The 20,442-nt window shown below is 35.9% G+C and overlaps 1 protein-coding gene across 1 annotated transcript in view; it reads left to right on the top strand.

Annotated features, from left to right (window-relative positions):
- Diaph2 (diaphanous related formin 2) overlaps positions 1–20,442 on the top strand; it is an 826,225-nt gene that overhangs the window by 358,468 nt on the left and 447,315 nt on the right. The window contains exon 22 of the mRNA XM_048336944.1: positions 13,025–13,126. Coding sequence (XP_048192901.1) covers positions 13,025–13,126 — 102 coding nt within the window. The remainder of the gene's footprint in view (positions 1–13,024; positions 13,127–20,442) is intronic.

Below are 20,442 nucleotides of genomic sequence, written 5' to 3'. Positions count from 1 at the left end.
CATTTTTAAACTAAATCCAACATTAAAGTAAACAGAATGGTTAGACTTTTTACCAAACAATATTTGCCTGAAGTCATGATTAGTGCTCAGTTTTTCTGTCATTCTGAATTATTTTTGTCTCAAGTTACTTCTCTGAATGTACTTATACATGTAGAGGTCAATTTTGTCCTTGTCGACAATTTCCCTTGGTCACTTATATTAGGGATTGTTGTTCAGCAAGCGTATATTGATCATCTCCATTAACCCAAGTGCATGCCAGCTATGTGTCTGGTCTATAAAATTCAAAGAGAAGAACTACTGAATGTAATTTATGGCTGTTATACATGATACATAATTTTATAAACAAAAAATTATTTTAGGCACCAGTACCTCCTGCCTGTCATCTTAACTACTCAGCTGGCTGAGATCTGAATATTTTGGTTTGAAGCCAGCATTGACAGGAAAGTTGTGACCCTAGTATCTCCAATTAACCACCAAAACCCAAAAGTGCAGTTGTGACTCAAGTGGTAGAGAGCTAACCTTGTATGAGAAAGCTCACAGATAGTGCCCAGTTTCTAAGGTGAAAGCCCCAGGTCAGGCACACACAAAAGCAAACAAAAGGACCAAAAACAAGAAGAAACAGCAACAATAACAACAACAAAAGTCATAGCAACTTCCAGATTAAGAGTTTTTCTACTGACCAATGGAAAGCATTGCAGACAAGGAAGCCATTCTTTCTGGTGTCCTAAATCAATGAAGACAATCTTAAGTAGCATAAAGAATAGGACCACAACAGGAGGCATGTACCACAAATGTGAAAGTTATACTTCCTCTTAGGATAGCAGAGGTTAGTGGTTTAGAGTAGGGTTGCTGATACATAAAGGGCAACGTGGGAATGGTCGGGCATCCTTTTTCCACATTGAACATGTGGACTTTTCTTACCAAATCTCAGCAGAAGCAGCTAACCGATCAAATGTTATCAAGAAGATAGGATTTCAAATCATAGTACCTGTTTGAATACTGAGTGAGCAGTCATAGAGGAGTGACTAATTGTAGTGGGATTATGTCTAAAATAAAGCCAGATTTTCATTAAAGAGAAACTCTGTTTAACCAATATAAATCCCTTCATGAGATAAACAACAGATTTGTTTACCCTTTATGTCAATAGTCATTTGTTTTGTGGAATTTGGCATTGTCATATATTCTAAGTGCTCTCTACATGTAATCTATTCTTATTCTTTGCATTTGGTGGGAGAGTGTTGAATAGCAATTTTGGAGGATTGCAATGAAGACTGTTATTGGCTTTCTATCTGTTAGGCATGGAGCACTGTGGGCCCAGTACACTCTTATCGGTGATTTTCATAGATAATTTGAATATTCCTTTTGGGGGAAATATTCCAAACAAAACTAGATTTCGAATTTTATGTAGAATGTACTCTATTTATGGTTGACTAGCACTCTTGTACTAATGAGAATGGCTAACAAGTCTTATTCAAGATTATCTAATTATTGTTTATTTATTATTTTCAAACTCAAATAATGCTAAAGGTATCTATCACTGGTTCGAAAGGCCTCCTGGCAAGTATGTGGACCTGAGTTCAACCTTTAATTCTGCAAAAAAAAAAATCTAAAATCCAATTAATGATTACCACTTGGAAAGGTATGAGATATTTAGAAAGGTTCTACAAAATGATAAATAGTATTTCTTCTTAACTATGACAACAAAAATGGTACTCATCTCAAGGCTTGAGAAGGATCACTATTTTAGAATCTGAAGTTATCCTACATAGGAATCCTGACTGCTGGGTTTGGATTCCTCTTTGGAATGGCAATCAACCACTATATAGCTTTGTGGCATTTTGCCACGGACACTATAAGGTGATAGCTATTAAAAGCAGAATGAAGTGTAAACAACGTACTGTACACCTGTCAGCCTATTTTGTCTATTTAAAATCTACTTTGCGGGTACAACCACAGGGCATGTAAGAGGATTATCAACAAAAGAAGCTATAGTTTCACGTGGCATGTTGAAAGTAATTGCAACAGTGATATAACACTTGTTTCCATAACATGGAGTTAATTTCACTGAGCATCATCTTATGTGTTCATAAGGGCATAGCTACTGGGCTCTTGTGATCCTTTGCTGTGGCTAGCCTAAACCTGTGCTAATTATCTCATTTGAGTACCCTGGATACTGTATATACTGGTATTAGGACTAGGGAACTGAAAGGGAATATCAAAATTGAGAGACAAAGGATAAAAAGACAAATGACTCCAAAAGCAATACTTGAAAAACCATTTGGTGTAAACCAACTGAACAACTCATGGGGGGAAGAGGGAAAGGGGAAGTGGGGAGGGGGATATGAGGGAGAAGGTAACACATAGTACAAGAAATGTACCCATGGCCTAACATATGAAACTGTAACTCCTCTGTATATCACTTTGACAATAAGTAATTATAAAAAAATCTATTTTGACATCAGTTTGACCTCATAATGAAAATGCATTTTGTTTTATTTGAAATATGTAACTTTTAAATACATGAAGTGTACATAATTTGTAATAAAATTGATAATATGTGTGCACTGTTTCTTTGAAGAATATATTACATTTAGGTGTGGGTGGACATATCTCCTGTGTTATCACAACATATTTTATAATTTCTATTTTATGAGTATACAATGTAATATAAATGAAATACCAAAAGATAATTACTGTCAAAGGAATACTTTCATAATTACCTTTTAGATTAATTGCACATCTTATAAATCTTTTCAGAATATAATGCATTTTTTTCTCATAGTAGTCTCACGATATTAGTATGACTTCAGTTCTCATGAATAAAATAAACAAAACTTTTCCTTTTATCATTACAGAAGTTGTGTGATCACAAGTCAGCTTCTTCTTTTTTTTTTTTTTTTGGCCAGTCCTGGGCCTTGGACCCAGGGCCTGAGCACTGTCCCTGGCTTCTTCCCGCTCAAGGCGGGCACTCTGCCACTTGAGCCACAGCGCCGCTTCTGGCCGTTTTCTGTATATGTGGTGCTGGGGAATCGAACCTAGGGCCTCATGTATCCGAGGCAGGCACTCTTGCCACTAGGCTATATCCCCAGCCCCTCAAGTCAGCTTCTTAATGTCGAGTTAGAACACTGAAAATTCTAATTGAACTTGTATCGAGAAATGTTTAAATATCATGCCATTTTCCTAGTCCAAAATTTTGGTAAGCACATTTAAAAGGAGGTTGGAACCTGAAAGAGAGTTTACATGGAAGAAGTATCAGAACAAGGACTGGAATGGAAACTGGAATGGAAAATGTTGGTTTGCAAACAGAAGATGGGTTGGGGGGTAGTCCTATTGATTCAATGGGGACATTAGAAGAAACTAATGAGAAGTCAGAGGAAGGAGAAGTTATCATTAAGATTTGTTCAGTTTGGGGCTGGGGATATAGCCTAGTGGCAAGAGTGCCTGCCTCGGATACACGAGGCCCTAGGTTCGATTCCCCAGCACCACATACACAGAAAACGGCCAGAAGCGGCGCTGTGGCTCAAGTGGCAGAGTGCTAGCCTTGAGCCGGAAGAAGCCAGGGACCGTGCTCGGGCCCTGAGTCCAAGGCCCAGGACTGGCAAAGATTTGTTCAGTTTGAATTAATGTGGGTCCATGTGAGATTATCGGCTGAAACATGAAATTTAAGGATGAGTATAAATGGTCATGTGCCGAGTGCTGGATGTCTGAAGTAAAGGAATCAAGTGGAGAAACATACAAGAGTAAAGTCGCAAAGCAAGGACTTTAATGAAGGAAGCTAAAGTATGCCATTAAGGGAAATGGGCTGGAGCTTGGTTTTTCAGGAACAAACACACTGGGTTTGGTACAAATTTCCATTTTCATTGGGCTTTGGGGAATGTGGGAGGAGTTATTGGTAACCAGTGTTACCTAACAGAAAGGGATATACCCAAGTGCAAGGTCACCATCCCATAATTTTAAGTGTATGTATGAAATGAAATGCATGAAAACCTGCATAGGGGTTTTTCTGGAAAGTTGAGTCTAGGGACAATCTAGTTTCCATAATAAATGTGTGCCAGTATTAATCAAACCACCTTGAAATTTTTCTACCATATAAAAAGGGAGAATACTCATTGCTATATTGATGAAGAAACAGAGCTCATGAGTGTTTCTCTGTAGCTAACCTACCACAGTCATGGCTGGAGATGATCATTTGACTTTGTGGGAACTAAGTGATAACTGATCCTGGGCGACTAGGACTGAGTAGAAATCTGAATGTTTACTCTTAAAATTTTGAATAAAAATGTTTTTGGGGCTAGAGGGGGGAGGAAGGAAAAACTGATAGAGAATGAGAAAAGGGGTACACTGTTAAAAAGAAATGTACTCAATACCTGATTTATGTAACTGTAATCCTTCTGTATGTCACCTTTACAATAAACTTTTAAATATTTTTTTTCCTTTGCCACTACTCAGCCTTTAAATTAGGGCCTGAGCACTGTCCCTGGCTTCTTTTTGCTCAAGGCTAGCCTTCTACCAAATGAGCCACAGTGCCATTTCTGGCCTTTTCTTTTATGTGGTGCTGAAGAATTGAACCCAGGGCTTCACACATGCTAGGCAACTACTCTCCTGCTATGCCACATTCCCAGAGTAAATGCTTTTTTTTAATAAGAAAAGTACCCTTAACTGAGCCAGGTTAAAAGTTGAAAGGATAGGAAACTTATAAAAGCTTGCCTATTGGAACAACACAAGACACAATTGTTAGACTTCAAAGGAGTTTTCTCATCAAGTTGCCAATGTTTGTGAGTCTTAAGGAAGGATTTTGGAAACATTCCACTGCAAACTAGAGAAGCTTCTGGAATACTTTAGGCTGATCAATCAGAATTTTAATGGAAGTTTGGTGACTTGGAATTACAGAAAGATTAGGAATTTCAGATCAAAAGGACAGAATTGTACTGTCACTACTTGAGTAGAAATTTATATTAACTCAATTAGAACACAAAGTACTCTTGCTTGTATGTAAATTATGGTGCCATGGAACATATTTGACATATTTGGAACTGTACCCTTCAATTCATAGTGACTCTTGTGATAGTCACGTATAGGCAAGCAGTATGTACTAGCTGATTGGAAGGATGAAACCCAAAATTGATATAGAGCCAAGTTCTGGCAGCACAGTATTTGCCCTTTCCACAAAGAAAAGAACAAGTATGCATGAATGTGATTTAGCACCAGTATACACACATGTGTATATCCTTATACCAAAAGGAAATGTTGAAAATCATGTGGTAAATGAATTTTCTGAACAAACAGACAGACATGTGTTTAAATGCTACTGATTATTGGAGACATGTTTTAATCTCAATTAAGCAAGAACATTTAAAGAAATATTGGTATCTTTCTCTTTATCTACTTCTCTGCCTTCCTAACTTTTGTTTGTTTTAAGTGTCTGTTTTGATGCTTGAACTTGGGGCCTTAGTGCTTTCCCTGAGCTTTTCAGCTCAAGGCTAGAGCTCTACTACTTTGAGCCACAGATCAGCTGTGGTTTTACTGCTGGTTAATTGAAGATAAAAGGATCACAGACTTTCTTGCCTGTGCTGGTTTTGAATGCTTTTCCTCATATTTCAACCTCCAGAGTAGCTAGGGTTATAGGAGTGAGCCAGGATACCAGGCAGTTGTCTTTTTAATCACTGGCAATCCTAATGGGTGTGTTTTTTGTTTGTAAGTATGTATATGTATATATATGTGTGTGTGTGTTTGTGTGCACACATGTGTATGTGTGTGTGTGTGCATGTGTGTACCAGTCTACAGGTTTGAACGCAGGGACTAGATGCTGCCCCATGGCTTTTTTGCTTTACTCAAAGCTAATGTTCTACCACTTGAGCCACAATTCCACTTCTGGCGTCATGAGGGGGGAGGGCGGTGTTCATTGGAAGTAAGCATCTTGTACTGTTTTCTGCCAGGGCTGATTTTGAACTACAATCCTCAGATCTCAGCCTCCTGAGTAGCTAGAATTACAGACCTACCTACTGTCTTTCCATCTTTCTGTATATCATATTCAGATATAAAACACTGTAATAATATATTTTGAAAAAGAAATACTGGCCACAGTCTATTTATGTGGGAAATGATAAACTTAATCAAAATGAACCTAACTCTCCTACTGCTGAAATGACTTAATGGGGTATAAGACAAAAAAGAAAGGTTATGTTTTGGCAAAAGGGAAAGGGCACTGTGGTTCAATACCTTTACTTAAGTAACCTTTACATGTGCAATTAACATTTAAAGGAAATAGAGTTTTGGAAGCATTATAGAGTAATTGCAGAAATGTAAAAAGTAGTTAAAAGCCTGTGGTGTGTTAAGAAAAATTCATTCAGATAACACTGACAGTTATCAAAAAGTGAAGTTGTGATGCATAAAAGATGAAGGAAAATCTTTTCATAGCCTGACACAGTTCTTGCTTTTTCCTTTGTTGTTTTCTTTGTGAACTGCAGCTCATTGACATTTTGTAGAATGAGGTTTTCATTCTGACTCAGAATTGATCTTTTATATACCAGTTCTGAAATATTGGGGGCAGTGGGGAGATGCAATATGATAATTCATAGTAGGCAAAGGCAGGTAGCAGGAGAAAGGGAAGTAAGGGCCTTTGCCAATAAAGTTTACAAAATATTTGCCTATGAACAAATAGTTTGTCAGAATCTGTTGTATTTAAGAATTTATAGTTTCTAGTTTCTGCTTCTGTGAAATAACTTCTCACCTAGAGCCCACATACATTGCGTGTGAATTATAAACTCACCTTTGAAATTTATTTACACAATAGAAGTAGTAACAATGTAAGTGAAACACTAAATTCCAGAGGTTTGTTAATTTCCTTTCCATATAGAGTCCTCGGGTTTTACAATTATACAAACTACAGCCTGATCCACATCAGTGTGCTTTTCTTTTTTGTAATTGCTATTAGTTCCCACCTAACATTGTAGGACCCTAGCTTTTTTTCAACGCCCCTCCCCCCCATGGTTCCACTGGCTTCAGAGAATAGCTCTGTGCATGGTTCTCAAATGAATGTTGTCAGCTTCTCTGTAACAGCTGCAAGTGATTTTCCTCATTTCCTGTTTTCAACAGCTCCTGGGGACAACTGTGTGTGGGGACAGGGAAAGAGTTCAGCAACTTTGGTAATAAAGCCTTCTAAGTGCCAATTATCTGGGAAACTATATAAACATGATTTTCTAACCCCCATAGTTATTTTTTGCAGTCTTGGGGATAAAGTCCTCAGGCTTGTTAGAGGAGCAGGTGCTCTTCCACTGGCAGATACCACCTCTGCTACACACAGGTTAGGCCTTCTGTAGTCTATTGTACTTGATTAGATGGATATCAAAGCTCTGCTCTCCTTTTGGCAGAGCTCACACTTTTGACATTGTTAGGGGTAAGTAGGTGCGGCCTGGATACCGATATGCAGGTTTTCTTATTGCACTAGGCCTGTCTGCTTGCTTCTTTTCCCTCCATTTAGGAGCTTTTTCTCCTTGGAGGCTCCTTAGTCCATCACACAAATAAAATTCAATCTGATTCCTTGGACTGTACTCATAAGCCCCAATCTCTGCCTGTAACCCTGTATTTCCCCCCAAATTTCCCTCTTGATATGCTTTTGATGAATAATAGGTGAAAGAGAGGTACTTGATTCCCCTCCCTTGCTTCCTCCTTCTTTCTGTCTTGTGTATTTTTAATTCCTTCCTTCCTTCCATCCTTCTTTCCATTTAGGAATTTATAGGCATGAAAATTTTATTGTTCAGTTTGTGTGATGTTTGTGACCATTGGATGCCTTGCCTAATTGCAGCTTGGGATTCTATTGGCAATGGTCTCATTGAAGCATTATGTACTCTTAATAGTAATCTGCATCTCCATATATTTCATACAGTGAGTTTTACTCTCATTATTTGCAAGTTGAACCTACTGAACACTGGCAGTTACATAAATGTAGTACTTCCTTATAAAATAGAATCTAGAGTCAGAATAGGCCTAAGCCTACTGAGTGTGTTAAATATTTCATATAGCTGAACAGAGAGAGAAAAGCTATGTCATCTCCCACTGAGGAGACTGCATTCGGAGTATGAGGTAACAGATATCGATAGCTAGAAGTGAAGTAAAATAACAACAAAAAGTTTCACCTCCTGGGCTAAAATTCTATTTTAGACTCGACTTATTGCATTGTACTTGTTTTTACAAGTTTAAAATTGAGATAGTTTCTGGTACATAGGATCAATTTATCTCATATAATTTTTAGTATTATTCCTACTCTTTCTAATTTCATTTCACTGAAGTGAAAATTATTCATGTTACCATACTGTTTTTTAATGACATAATTTATATTTTAAAACCACTAGCAGAAATATTTAAGAAAAAACAGTTGAGAAATGCATCCAAAATAGTTTACAAAAATGAAAGGAACACCTTGGTAATTACTTATCTTTTCATTCTATAAAAACATCATAGTCATAAATCAAATTAGTGAATGCTCTTGATTTCATTTGAATACATTCATTTGATATAGTTTTATCCATATTTCTTTCTTATAAGTGAAGATGCATGATATTAAAAAAATTATTGGAAAGACAAAATTAAATGAGAGGAAGCTGGCCCCTGGTTACTCACACCTGTAATCCTAGCTACTCAGGAAGCTGAGATCTGAGGATTCTGCTTCAATTCCAGACCAGACAGGAAAGTCCATGAGACTTTTATCTCTAATAAGCTACTTAGAAATAGCTAGAAGTGGAGCTGTGACTCAAGCGGTAGAGTGCTAGCCTTGACCTGAAGAACCCAGGGACAGTACCCAGACCCAGAGTTCAAGCCCTGGGATCAGCAAAAATAAAATAGTGTCCTCTGGGAATATCTCATAGTGGTAGAATTCCTGCCTCCTATACATGAAGCCCTGGGTTCGATTCTTCAGCATGACATATATAGAAAAGAGTGCTAGCCTTGAGCAAAAAGAAGCCAAGGACAGTGCTCAGGTCCTGAGTTCAAGCCCCAGGACTGGCAAAAATGTATGATTAAAGAAAGATATATATTTAGAGAGATAAAAGATACTTCCATTGGGGTATATTACACTTGCTTTACTAGTACTATATGTTGGCTACCTTACTTGTTTTCCTATTGTGAAAATACATATGGCTTACAACTTACTGTTTTTCCTATATTAATTGCAAACTGTAGTATATGTGCATATTCCATAGTTTATGAGTGATAGCTCTTTGTACCCTTATCTCATAGCTTATCACTTATATCCGTCCTACTTTCTGTCTCTAAAATATTGCCTATTCCTGATTGACTGCTGCACACCCACATATGGAAGAGGACAATTTATTTTATTGAGTCTACAAAGTCAAATACTAACCTCATGCAGAAATACCCTTGTCTACAAACCCAAATATCATGTTTAAGTTTATCAGCTCTTGACCATGACAAGATGACAACCTCCATAGTAGTTTTAGAAGTGCAGAGGCATGTGGTATGCACTGCTATGTTTAATTCCTGAAAGGACATCAATATATTCTTTGTGATGGCCAAACTTTTACATTCCCTACCTCCAGCATTGTATACAACTTCCACTTTTTTCATTTTCTTGCTGTGGATATTTTCCCTTTGGTGTATAATAGATACCCTTGTAAGTATAAAGTAGTATTTTGTCGATTCTATTTGGATAATATTATAAATTGAGTAGAAATGAAACTGATTTTTGCTTCCTTATTTTATATACCCAAACTTTGCTGAGTTTCTATATTTTCTTGGTGTTATATTTATGGATTGACTAGTGTTTTTCTCCCATGAGATCTTCTCATCTAAAAGCAAAATTATTTTCCCTTTCTAGTTGGTAGGCTTTTTTATTCCTTGTCTAATCACTCGGTTTAGAACCCCTATAATGGATATAAGTGTTGAGAGCAGGCATCCTTGTCTTCTTCTTGATCTTGGCTGATAATCTTTCAATTTTTTTCCACTAAGTAGTTGTGGGGTTCTCATATATGCCCTTTATTTTGTTAATAGAGCTTCCTTTAGTTCTATTTTACAGAGTGTTTTCTCCCAATGAAGGATATTTGATTTGTGTAATGTACTTTTTTCATAATCAATTAAAATAATTCTGTGGGTTTTGTCTTTATTAATGTGGTGTACTGCATTAATTAGTTTTCTTTATTGAATCACACTTCCATTCCAGTGATAAATCCAATTTAGTCTTGTTGTACTTCTGAATTCAGTTTGACAGTATTTTTAAAAGAATTTTATATCAGTGCTCATTAGAGATATTGTTTTATTTTTCTGTTGGAGCTTTTGTTTTGTCTCTTATTGCCTTCATAGATGAGTTCATAAACATTTCTTTCTGTATTTTTTAGTATAAATAGTGTTAATTCTTTAAATATTTCATAGATTTCACTACTGAAACTATAAGATCCTAGCCAGCTTGCTGCTCAGAAGTTTGTGATTACTAACTCGTTCAATCTTACTGCTTTTTATAGGTCTCTAGAAGTTTTCTATTCATCTAATTGTTAGTAGTTTATATATGTCTAGCAATTAGTTCATTTTCTCTATGTTAACCAATTTGATCATGTACCCTTATCCATAGTGTTCTAAGTTTACATGTGTTTAAATTTTAAAAAAGTGTAATAGCCTAACTTTTAATTCTAGTTTTGGCTATTATAGTTGTCTTTCTTTTTCTTTGTTACATGACTAAAACGGTCTTTTATAAAATAGTTTTTTATTAGCTCCTACTTGTGCTTGTATATTTTCCTCATTATTATAAAATATCTTTCCTTCTCTTCCTTATTTTTTTCAGTACTGGGTCTTGAAGTCAGGGCATATTTATTCTCCCTGAGCTTATTTGTGCTCAAGGCTAGTGCTATGCCACTTGAGGCAGAGCTCCACTTCCAGTATTTTGATGTTAGTTGGAAATAAATGTATCACATACATTCTTGCCTTGGCTGGCTTTGAACCAAATTCATCACATCTCAGCCTCTTGAGTAGCTAGGATTATGGGCATGAGCTTCTCTTACCTGGCTATTTCTTTTCTTTTTAGAACTCATTATTAGGTCATTGTACAAAGTGGTTAGAGCTTCATAATTCAGGTTATGATTACAACTCATCTTAGTCAATGTCATTCCTTCTATTGTTCTTCCCCATTTCCCTCACCAACCTCTGAACTCATTTTTAGTTTAGTTGTTACATAATGTACATGAATATAATGACTACATTTGCTCACCCTTCATCCTACCATTCATGTGTCTCCCATTTCCTCCTCTACTTAAAAAAAAACAAACAGGTTTCCACTTCATGCTACTCATTTTGATAAACAGTTAATTCGTTGTTCATAGTAATTACACCATCAGTCTCCTCTCCTGAGTGTATGATCCTTCAGTCAAGTGGTTTGTGGCTGTATGTGCAGTCTTGTGTATGTTATCATGCATGTTTGTACTATAGCACTAGCTTCCACATCTGAGAGGAAACATGTACTACTAGTCTTTCTGAGTTTGACTTAATTTACTTAACATAATTTTGTCTAGGTCCATCCCTTTCCCTGCAGTGACATATTATTCTGTGTAATAGATGAGGAAAATTAAATTGTATATAAGTACAACATTTCTTATCCACTCATTTATTGTAGGGTATCTGGGATTTTCCCATAACTTGGTGGTTGTGAATAAACCAGCAAACACATGGATGTGCAAGTGTCTTTATCACATGCTGACTTGTAATATTCCGTATAGATACCCTATAAATTATTGGTTTTGTCTCTCACTTTTTTCAGTCTGAAATTACTGTGAAGCACCTGTTAGAATGCTTTCCAGGATCTCATAGGTATCTCAGATTTTGATCATTTTCCTTTGTTCACATTACCATTTTGTACACACATCATTTTCCTTATTTCCTTTATTTGTCTATGCGACACTCTACCACTTTGAGCCACAGCACCACTTCTGGTTTTCTGTTGGCTAATTGGCAATAAGTGTTTGAGCAAATTTCCTGCCCTGGCTGGCTTTGAACCACAATCTTCAGATCTCAGCCCCCTGAGCAGGTAGGATTACAGGGAGGAGCCACAGGCATCGGTTTTTCTTTTTTCTTTTAATGCATTATAAATTTGGGCCCAGAATTGGACCTTCTATTATATATTGAGGTGTATTTATCCACTTTGATTTTCTTGGACACTTCCAGCCCCAGCTTCTATATAGCACAGTGCTGTCAACTGTGAACATATATACAACAGAAATTTACTTTTTGTGAATTTTGACTCTGGAATTCCAACTTCAGGGTGGTAACATAGTTAAATTGTGGTGGTTCATTTCTGAGTTGTTGACTACTGACTTTTCATTTCCATGTGGTGGAAGAAAAGCAAGCTAGTGACTACTAAATCAATTCCTGAAGGGTTTAGTCCTCCCATATATTCCACCTTCAAATGCCACCCTATTGAGCATCAAATTTCATCTCATGAGGTTTAGTGGAACCATAACAGGCCTCAAGCTTGAGCATGCATCTTCTCTTTAATAAAAATCAGGATTACCCTGTGTACTTACATATAGATATTTTAAAGAATGGGAGTGTTTGTACATTTGTGTGTGTGTGTGTGCGCGTGCGCGTGCGCGCAAGTGTATGCTGGTACTAGAGTTTGAAATAAAGGTCTTGCCAATTTGCTTATTTCTTTCACTTATTGCTGGAATTTTACCACTTGAGCTAAGACTCCAGTTCTTTCTTTTTGTTGGTTAATTGGAGAGAGGGTCTCGTGGGACTTTCTGTCCATGCTGGCTTTGTACATTGAACTTCCATATCTTGCCCTCCACCTTGAGACACTGGCAGCAAGCCTATAAAATATTTTAATTTCCATGTGTGTACCATCATATGGAGTAAACATATGCTTTATTCACATTTTATTGTAGCTCCTTTTTGGTGATTCTGGGTAGATACTTTTTATTATAACAGAAATCCAATCCTAAATTTGCTATAGTTGTTAATTATTTTTAGAATGGGTAATGCATATATCCAGTAACAAACCACTAACCTTCTATACTTTCCTTTTAAGAATCTTGTGAAGCATCTTCCTGAGCAGAAAACACTTACTGAATTAGCACAGCTGAAGAATGAATATGATGACCTCTGTGAGTCTGAGCAATTTGGAGTTGTGGTATGTATTGAATATGTAGGACCACAAACTCAGCTAGCAGACATCATTTGTCAGAACAGTAAAAAGAAAGAGTTTGCAGTTGATGTGTTTTGCTACTATGTAACCACATAATTAAATGAAATATTCCTTATTATATTGTTAACATATTTGTTGTAGTGTTAAAATAGGTAAATTAAGTTTTACAATGCCCAAATATGTCAGAATATCTCATAGGATCTTTATGGCCTTGATTTTAAATTGATTATCATATGCAAAATAACCTGCAATATTATATTTGTTAATTTTTCTTTTATTAGTTCTCAGCTCCAAAACAATGTAAAATAAAAGAGCAATATCAAGATAAATATCAAATACTAGAGACAACTTTCTGTAGTATGTCTTGTGATTGAAAAAGCACAAGTGTTTTCAGATTTCCTATAGAGTGTTATTAATTGATTGAAAATTTGCAATGTGCTATTTCAGCTGAATCCAAATTTATAAATATGCCTCATTTGGTTAAATCATCATGTGTTTAAGTTTTTGTTGGGGTAAATTATTTTTCCTTATCCCCCTTTTATATTTATATGATGCAAAACAGGACTAAGTATGAATTATGAATTAAAGGATATAGTTCTATATTTTAAGCATGTATTCAACATTGTATTCAAATAATTGATTAAAAGTGAGAAGAAAAAGGGCATCATGGTTTATTTAATTTCTGGGAGAAAAAGATATTTTTTACTTAAGTTTTCAATATAAATTGCTTGCTGATGAACAGCTCTGTTATGGTTACAAGCTTTACTTTAGCTCTCTGAGTACCTCTCTTCTGCATAACAAAAATTTAAAAATTGTCAGTTGAACTGATATTCAGACATATATTGCTTTATTTAAAATATTTTATATCATTTTCAAATAGTTCTATATTCTAATTGAGTTGATTGATAATTTGAAATTTTAAAATCCTGGTTAAACTCAACCTGTGCTGAATGGGCTCAAGTTGGTTTCTTTTGAGCATAAGCAATAACTACGTGCCCACATTTAGAGTTCTTTAATTCTGAGATATAGCATTGCTTACATGAACAAAGAAGGATTCTATCAAATTTCTGAAATGAAATCAGATGTTTGTACTTGTGATCCAATATAGCATTGCACTAAGGCTGAAGCATTTATTTTCCTTCTTTTTGTGCTAATTTGTTTGTTAGTCTACTGAATTAGCTAGATACTGTTTATTCACAAGCACTTTACCACAATGTTTTTTTTTTTGTTTTGTTTTGTTTAGTTTTTTGCCAGTCCTGGGCCTTGGACTCAGGGCTTGAGCGCTGTCCCTGGCTTCTTTTTGCTCATGGCTAGCACTCTGCCACTTGAGTCACAGTGCCACTCCATTTGCTCACTGCTTCCTTACTTCTCACTCACTCTTCGACCAATCAAAATCATGGCTTTGCTTGAAATAATGCATTGGAATTGATGTAGGATTGGTCATTAATTACCTCCTAATCACAACTACATACATCAGGTCTACTCACTTCTATCTGTACTGCCTTAGTCTATGCCACCCGGGTACTTCTCTTTATCCATTACAATATGCTTTTAGCTTATTTTTCCCACTGAAAACTTTTACCTTTCTCCAAATTGGTTTCAGCATAGTTGTTAGAATGATATTTCTAAAATATCTTTGTAGTGCATCATATGGCTTTTTTAAAACATCAGTGTTCTAAAGCACTAAAGCTACAATATTAATGTTACCTTGACTTATAAGGTGTGTCAGATCTGATACTTGCACACTTGTCTTACTTTTTGAACTTTACTCATTATTTCACAGCTACATTGCATTTCATTTCTCAAGGGCTTGATTGTTCTATGCACTTCACTACCTCAGGACCATTGTACATGGTGTGCATGCTGTCCTGTCTCATTCCTAGTCTCTCCTGCTTATTTCTCATATCTGATCTTAAGCATTGCTTTCCCAGTGATTCTGTCACTTACCTATTAATTAAAAATAGATCTCTCTATTAAGCTCTTCTGTATTTTTAAATTTTTTTCTTAATGGGAATTACATTTTTAAAATTGTTTATAAAGTTATTTATTGAATGTAACTCATACAATGTTTGAAGTTTTTATCGAATGGCTAACTCATACAAGATTTCAAGTTATTACATGGTAGGTCATGATGATTTTATTCACATGGTAGCTACCTAGGAAATCTTTGCTGTATATATTTGGGTGAATACAATATCAAGTTGACTCTTTGTAACCTTTTTAATACTCTCTGTACATATGGCACACAAAAACACTGAAGGATTTAAACTATTTCTGACATCGTTCTTAACCTGCCGGTCTCACCTCTGCCCTGGTAAGCCCTAGAACTCAGTGCCTCAGCCAAGTGCTCTTCCCCTAATCTTCCAGCAAACTTTGGACGCTTCATGATCACATCGTAAATGATAAAAATAACGTCACCAATTGAGGATGGACATATGGTGGAGGGTAAATTACTACTGTAAGATTGATTAAAATAGTAACAACAGAAATTCCAAGAAACAATAAAATTGGCAACACCAGCTGAAGCTGGGATGTAGAGCATTCTAACTTTTCTGACTATTTTTAGCAGTCAAGTCGTTAGGGTTGTTTAGTTACAGGTAATATATTGGGGAAAGAGAGAGGGGGGAAGAAAAGGAAAAGAAAGAAAGAAAAACAAACAAACAACAACAACAAAACCAACCCAGAGATCTTTGTCTAGAAGTAGCCCTCCTGGGAAGTGGGCCAGGCTAGCTCCCAAATGTTTTGTGGTCAATCATATTCTTCTTTTAGGGGGTAGATTGCCTGCATAGCTTCCCACTGACTTGTCTTCCAACCTGCCTCCTGAATTGAATTTGGTACATTGTTGTAATTATGTGCTGTACCTTTACTGGAAGAAAACCACAGATCTTTGAAAGCTCTGGCAGTTAGAACCCCCAGCAGGAGCTTTTAGAGAGTGTGTTTGCAACTCAGCTGTTCTCAAACCTCAGAGCTGTGGAAATTCCCACTTGTTTTGCACTGAGGATGGAGACCCATACTGTGTACTTCTGTTAAACTAGCATATCGTCTGAGAAAAGAAGGCAATAATTAGTCCTCTTAGTAATCGTTACTTTGTTTCTCTGACTTCAAAATTACCCATATTTTTTCAATTAAAAAACATTCCAAAGCTATAATCTAACACAAAGATAAAAATCTTTGTGATGAAAAGTGCAGATTATGTAATATGGCTGACAGCACACTGAATTCTTTCTCTGTTTTGAACACAACTGCATGAAGTCTGTAGAAGAGGATTTCTGCCTTTATTTAGTTCATTGGTAGTCATGCTTTTCAATTGTTTTAAATTCCCAGAAGACCTTCTAGGCACTATGCAAGATACCTTAACTAGGTGAAAAAAAGACTTAACAATTTTTTTCTTCTACATAGCAACAAAAGCAATTAGCTCAGGTAGAAAATTGTATGAGATTGTCATTAATATTCAATTGTGTGTGAGCTGCATAGGGAAAAGATCACATTTGTCTTTGTTGTATCTGGTTGCACTAAGAAGATACAATGTTTTTCCTATGTAACACACTGATTACTTCTGCTTTCTTTCTATTATACAAATCCCAGATCTTCTACATGTACATTCATTTACTTTGAGAAAATTCTTGCTTCATAATTTTGAGATCAGGAAACAGAAAACTTACCATGACTCAGTCTCAAGTTCCTGTATTTATATTCTTGTTCATTTCATTAACTCCTCATAATAATCCATTGTCATGACAGGGTTGCTTATTCCCATCATCTTTTGCAATAAAAATGGGTAAAATAAAGCCACTCAAAAATTGAATATTTAGAGTAGATGTATGGATGGCAATCAATTTTTCATTTGATTGCTTTTCATTAAATTAAAAATAAACTCTTTTTGTGTATTACTAATCTCTAATACAATAACAAAGTACCACAATAGCTTTAATTTCCATCCTTGGTTTCATTTGTTTTCAGAAGGATACTTTGAAATTCTTTTTCACCTTTTTAATGTGATGCTTCTGAATTCTCAGTGTCTTTGGGGGCAGACATTGTTATTGTTCTTTGTTCCAAACCAAAGATGAGTAGATGTTTGTTGATGCATAATTGCTACATTTCACTATCTTTGGGGAAATATTCCCTATGAGCACATCATTATTTTTCTGATATAGAGTCCATTTTCAACACTATTTCTTCACAACTTTAATTCACAGATTACAGTTCTCATCTCTCATGACATATAATGTGCAAACATTTGTATTTATTCCATACAGAAGGTATACCTCTGTTGATTATTTAGTTCAGGCCAAATACAGAATATGACGCATGGGGTAAAGCATAAGAGTGGGAAAGGTTCTACCCTTGAGGATGTTATTGTCTATGAAAAGATAATTTATTTAACACAGAGGCACAAATCCCCTGATTTATTTGTGTACTTCCTGACAGAATTTTCCTCAACCCTTGGCTCTGAATCTTAATTTAACAGTTTTAGATTTTTAAAATAAATTCATTCTTCTTTAGCATGACTTTATTCATCTTCATTATTTTGTCAAAATGGCAAACTTTTAGTTTTAGAGTACCTATGTCTCTTAGTTACTCTGGAGGCTGGGATTTGTGGATTTCAGTTCGAAACCAGCCCTGGAAGGAAAAGTCTGTGAGACACTTATCTCCAATCAGCCAGAAATGTAGCTGTGACTGGTAGAGCACTAGACTTGAGAAAAATACTCAAGGATAGCACTGAGGCACTGAGTTCAAGCCCCAGGACTGGAACAAAGAAAAGTACAAAAGGTTTGTATACACAATGGACAGTGCAGACACACACACACACACACACACACACACACACTTCAATTTTTTTGTGTGTGAAATTTATTGAGTTATTTATTATTTGCTAGTATTGGAATTTGAACTCAGGGCATTGAAATTGCCAGTCAAGTGTTATACCATTTGAGGTCCACAAACAAGCCCTTTAACTTTACTTACTTTCCAGATAAGATCTTGGATATTTTTTCCCTTGTAGGCCTCAGACTATGATCCACCTATCTGGCACCACAGACTTTTGAATTGTGATCCTTTGTCTCTGTCCCCCAAACAGCTGCGATTACAGGCATGAACCACAATGCCTAGTCCTTTTATGGTTTACTATCATTCATATTTTAATCCTTTTATGGTTTATTATCATTCATATTTTGATGAGAGAAGTGTTTCAATTATGCTTACATCGGATTGGCATTAAATGTGGGTTTATTTATGTACTAGGAAAGATGATTGGAATCAAAAGGTTACTCATGTCCTTATTCACCCATGATCTTTATACTCCTGCCTTTTTCTGTGAATTTGAAGGGCAGTTTGGTAGTAGATCAATACTCACTATCTGTACAGGCATAAAGTACATAAAATTCAAATTTTATAAACAAAACTGTGCACAATTCTTTGAAGAAATAACCCACTTGTATTTTTTTTTAGTAAAGCCGTCAATGCACTTTTTTTTTTAATATAGTGTAGATCAGCTGAAGAAATGAGAGTCGCTTGATGTGATTTGATAGACAAGTACCTTTTAACACAAATAAAGCCCCTACATAATACAACACCATGGTCAGCATATCACAGCACTGGAAGGAATGAATTATAAAACAAAGGATGCCAGTCAAGTAAAATGCTGCTATGGACCACAACGAAAAACAAACAGGCATTTCAGCAGTGTTTTTGTTGTATTTGCTTATATCCCTTAGCTACAATCAAGTGCCATTTTGAGATATGAGCTTTTTCATAATTGTATCTGTGGCTGGGGATGTAGCTCTGTCCTTTCTGTAAAAATTTGGTTATTCAAGATACTCCCATTTATAGTCAGATCCTCTGATGGAAGTTGAACTATATTCTATGAGAATTCTCTGATCTTACCATAAAAATCTACACTTGTGTTTGTGAAAATTCTGTTGTTATGGTCTCTACATACTGATTGGTGGTTCACTGTAAGAGATTTTTTACTGATTGTTAATTCATTGTAAGAGGCTTTTACTGATTGGTGCTTTATTGTAATGGGTTTTTTCTGACAGGGGTTTTGTGTAAGAAGTCCATGCCCCTTTTGATTTCATAAAAACAGGTATAAGATGTTACCATTTCTATTAGTAAATATAGGCCATAAATTGAAAGTGGCAAAATGATATGAAACATAATAGTTACAGTATGCCCAGTGGATAATAAGGTTTGTTTGCTACTGTGTGCTGTGAACACAAATTCCTTACTTGTGAGTGAGAGACACTTGTTGCCAAGTTTGAGACAATTTGGGGGCACATTTTATTGCTGGATAGAATTTCTGAGAATAAATTAAAGATAACAAGAGGTATTGTATTATAGTGCTCAGGTTGTATTGATGGCTCCTTTAGGATGGATACAAATAGCGTGGCAAACTGTATTTGAGACTGGGTCTTACTATATTGTCCAAGCCTGATTATAACTGGTAATCACACTGCCTTAGCCAACCAAGTAGTTGGGATTAAACCTTATTTAAAACAGATTGGAAATTCCATTTCTTGATGAGGACAGAAATATTAGAAAACATGTAGTATGTTACAAAACTAGAAAGAACTGAGTATTTTAAGCACATGTCTGTGTAATGCAAAAGTCCACATTTCTTGCAAAACAACTTTACCATTTGGGTCTGCTGAATATAGAGATTTTTATTTCTTCTCCTGGGAATGGAGAAAAAAACTTTCTTGAACTCTACCCTTAAAATAAATTACGTGAATGGGTGCTGGAGGCACATGCCTATGATATTAGGTACTGAGGATGCTGAGAATCATGGTCAAAGCCAGTTTGGACAGGAAAGTCCATGATACAACTTATTTCCAGTTAACAACCAAAAGGCTAGAAGTGGTTTTGTATGGCAAGTGGTAGCCTTGAGCAAAGCCACCAGCACAGCAATGTAAATTGCAGCACAATTTGTCATTGCTAAAATATGGAACCAACCCAAATGGCCCTCAGTAGACGAAAGGATCAGGAAAATGTGGTACATATACACAATGGAATTTTATGCCTCTGTCAGAAAGAAAGACATTGCCCCATTTGTAAGGAAATGGAAGGACTTGGAAAAAATTATACTAAGTGAAGTGAGCCAGACCCAAAGAAACATGGACTCTATGGTTTCCCTCATAGGGAATAATTAGCACAGGTTTAGGCTAGTCACAGCAGAGGAGCCTAATAGCTATGCCCCTATGAACGCATAAGATGATGCTAAGTGAAATGAATTCCATATTATGGAAATCACTGTTATATCACTGTTATAATTACTTTCAATATGTCATGTGAAACCGTAGCTT

The sequence above is a fragment of the Perognathus longimembris genome, chromosome 28 (assembly GCF_023159225.1).
Source record: "Perognathus longimembris pacificus isolate PPM17 chromosome 28, ASM2315922v1, whole genome shotgun sequence".
Lineage (NCBI taxonomy): Eukaryota > Metazoa > Chordata > Mammalia > Rodentia > Heteromyidae > Perognathus > Perognathus longimembris.
Note: the sequence above shows the minus strand (reverse complement) of the source record. Positions and strands in the feature narration are given on the sequence as shown.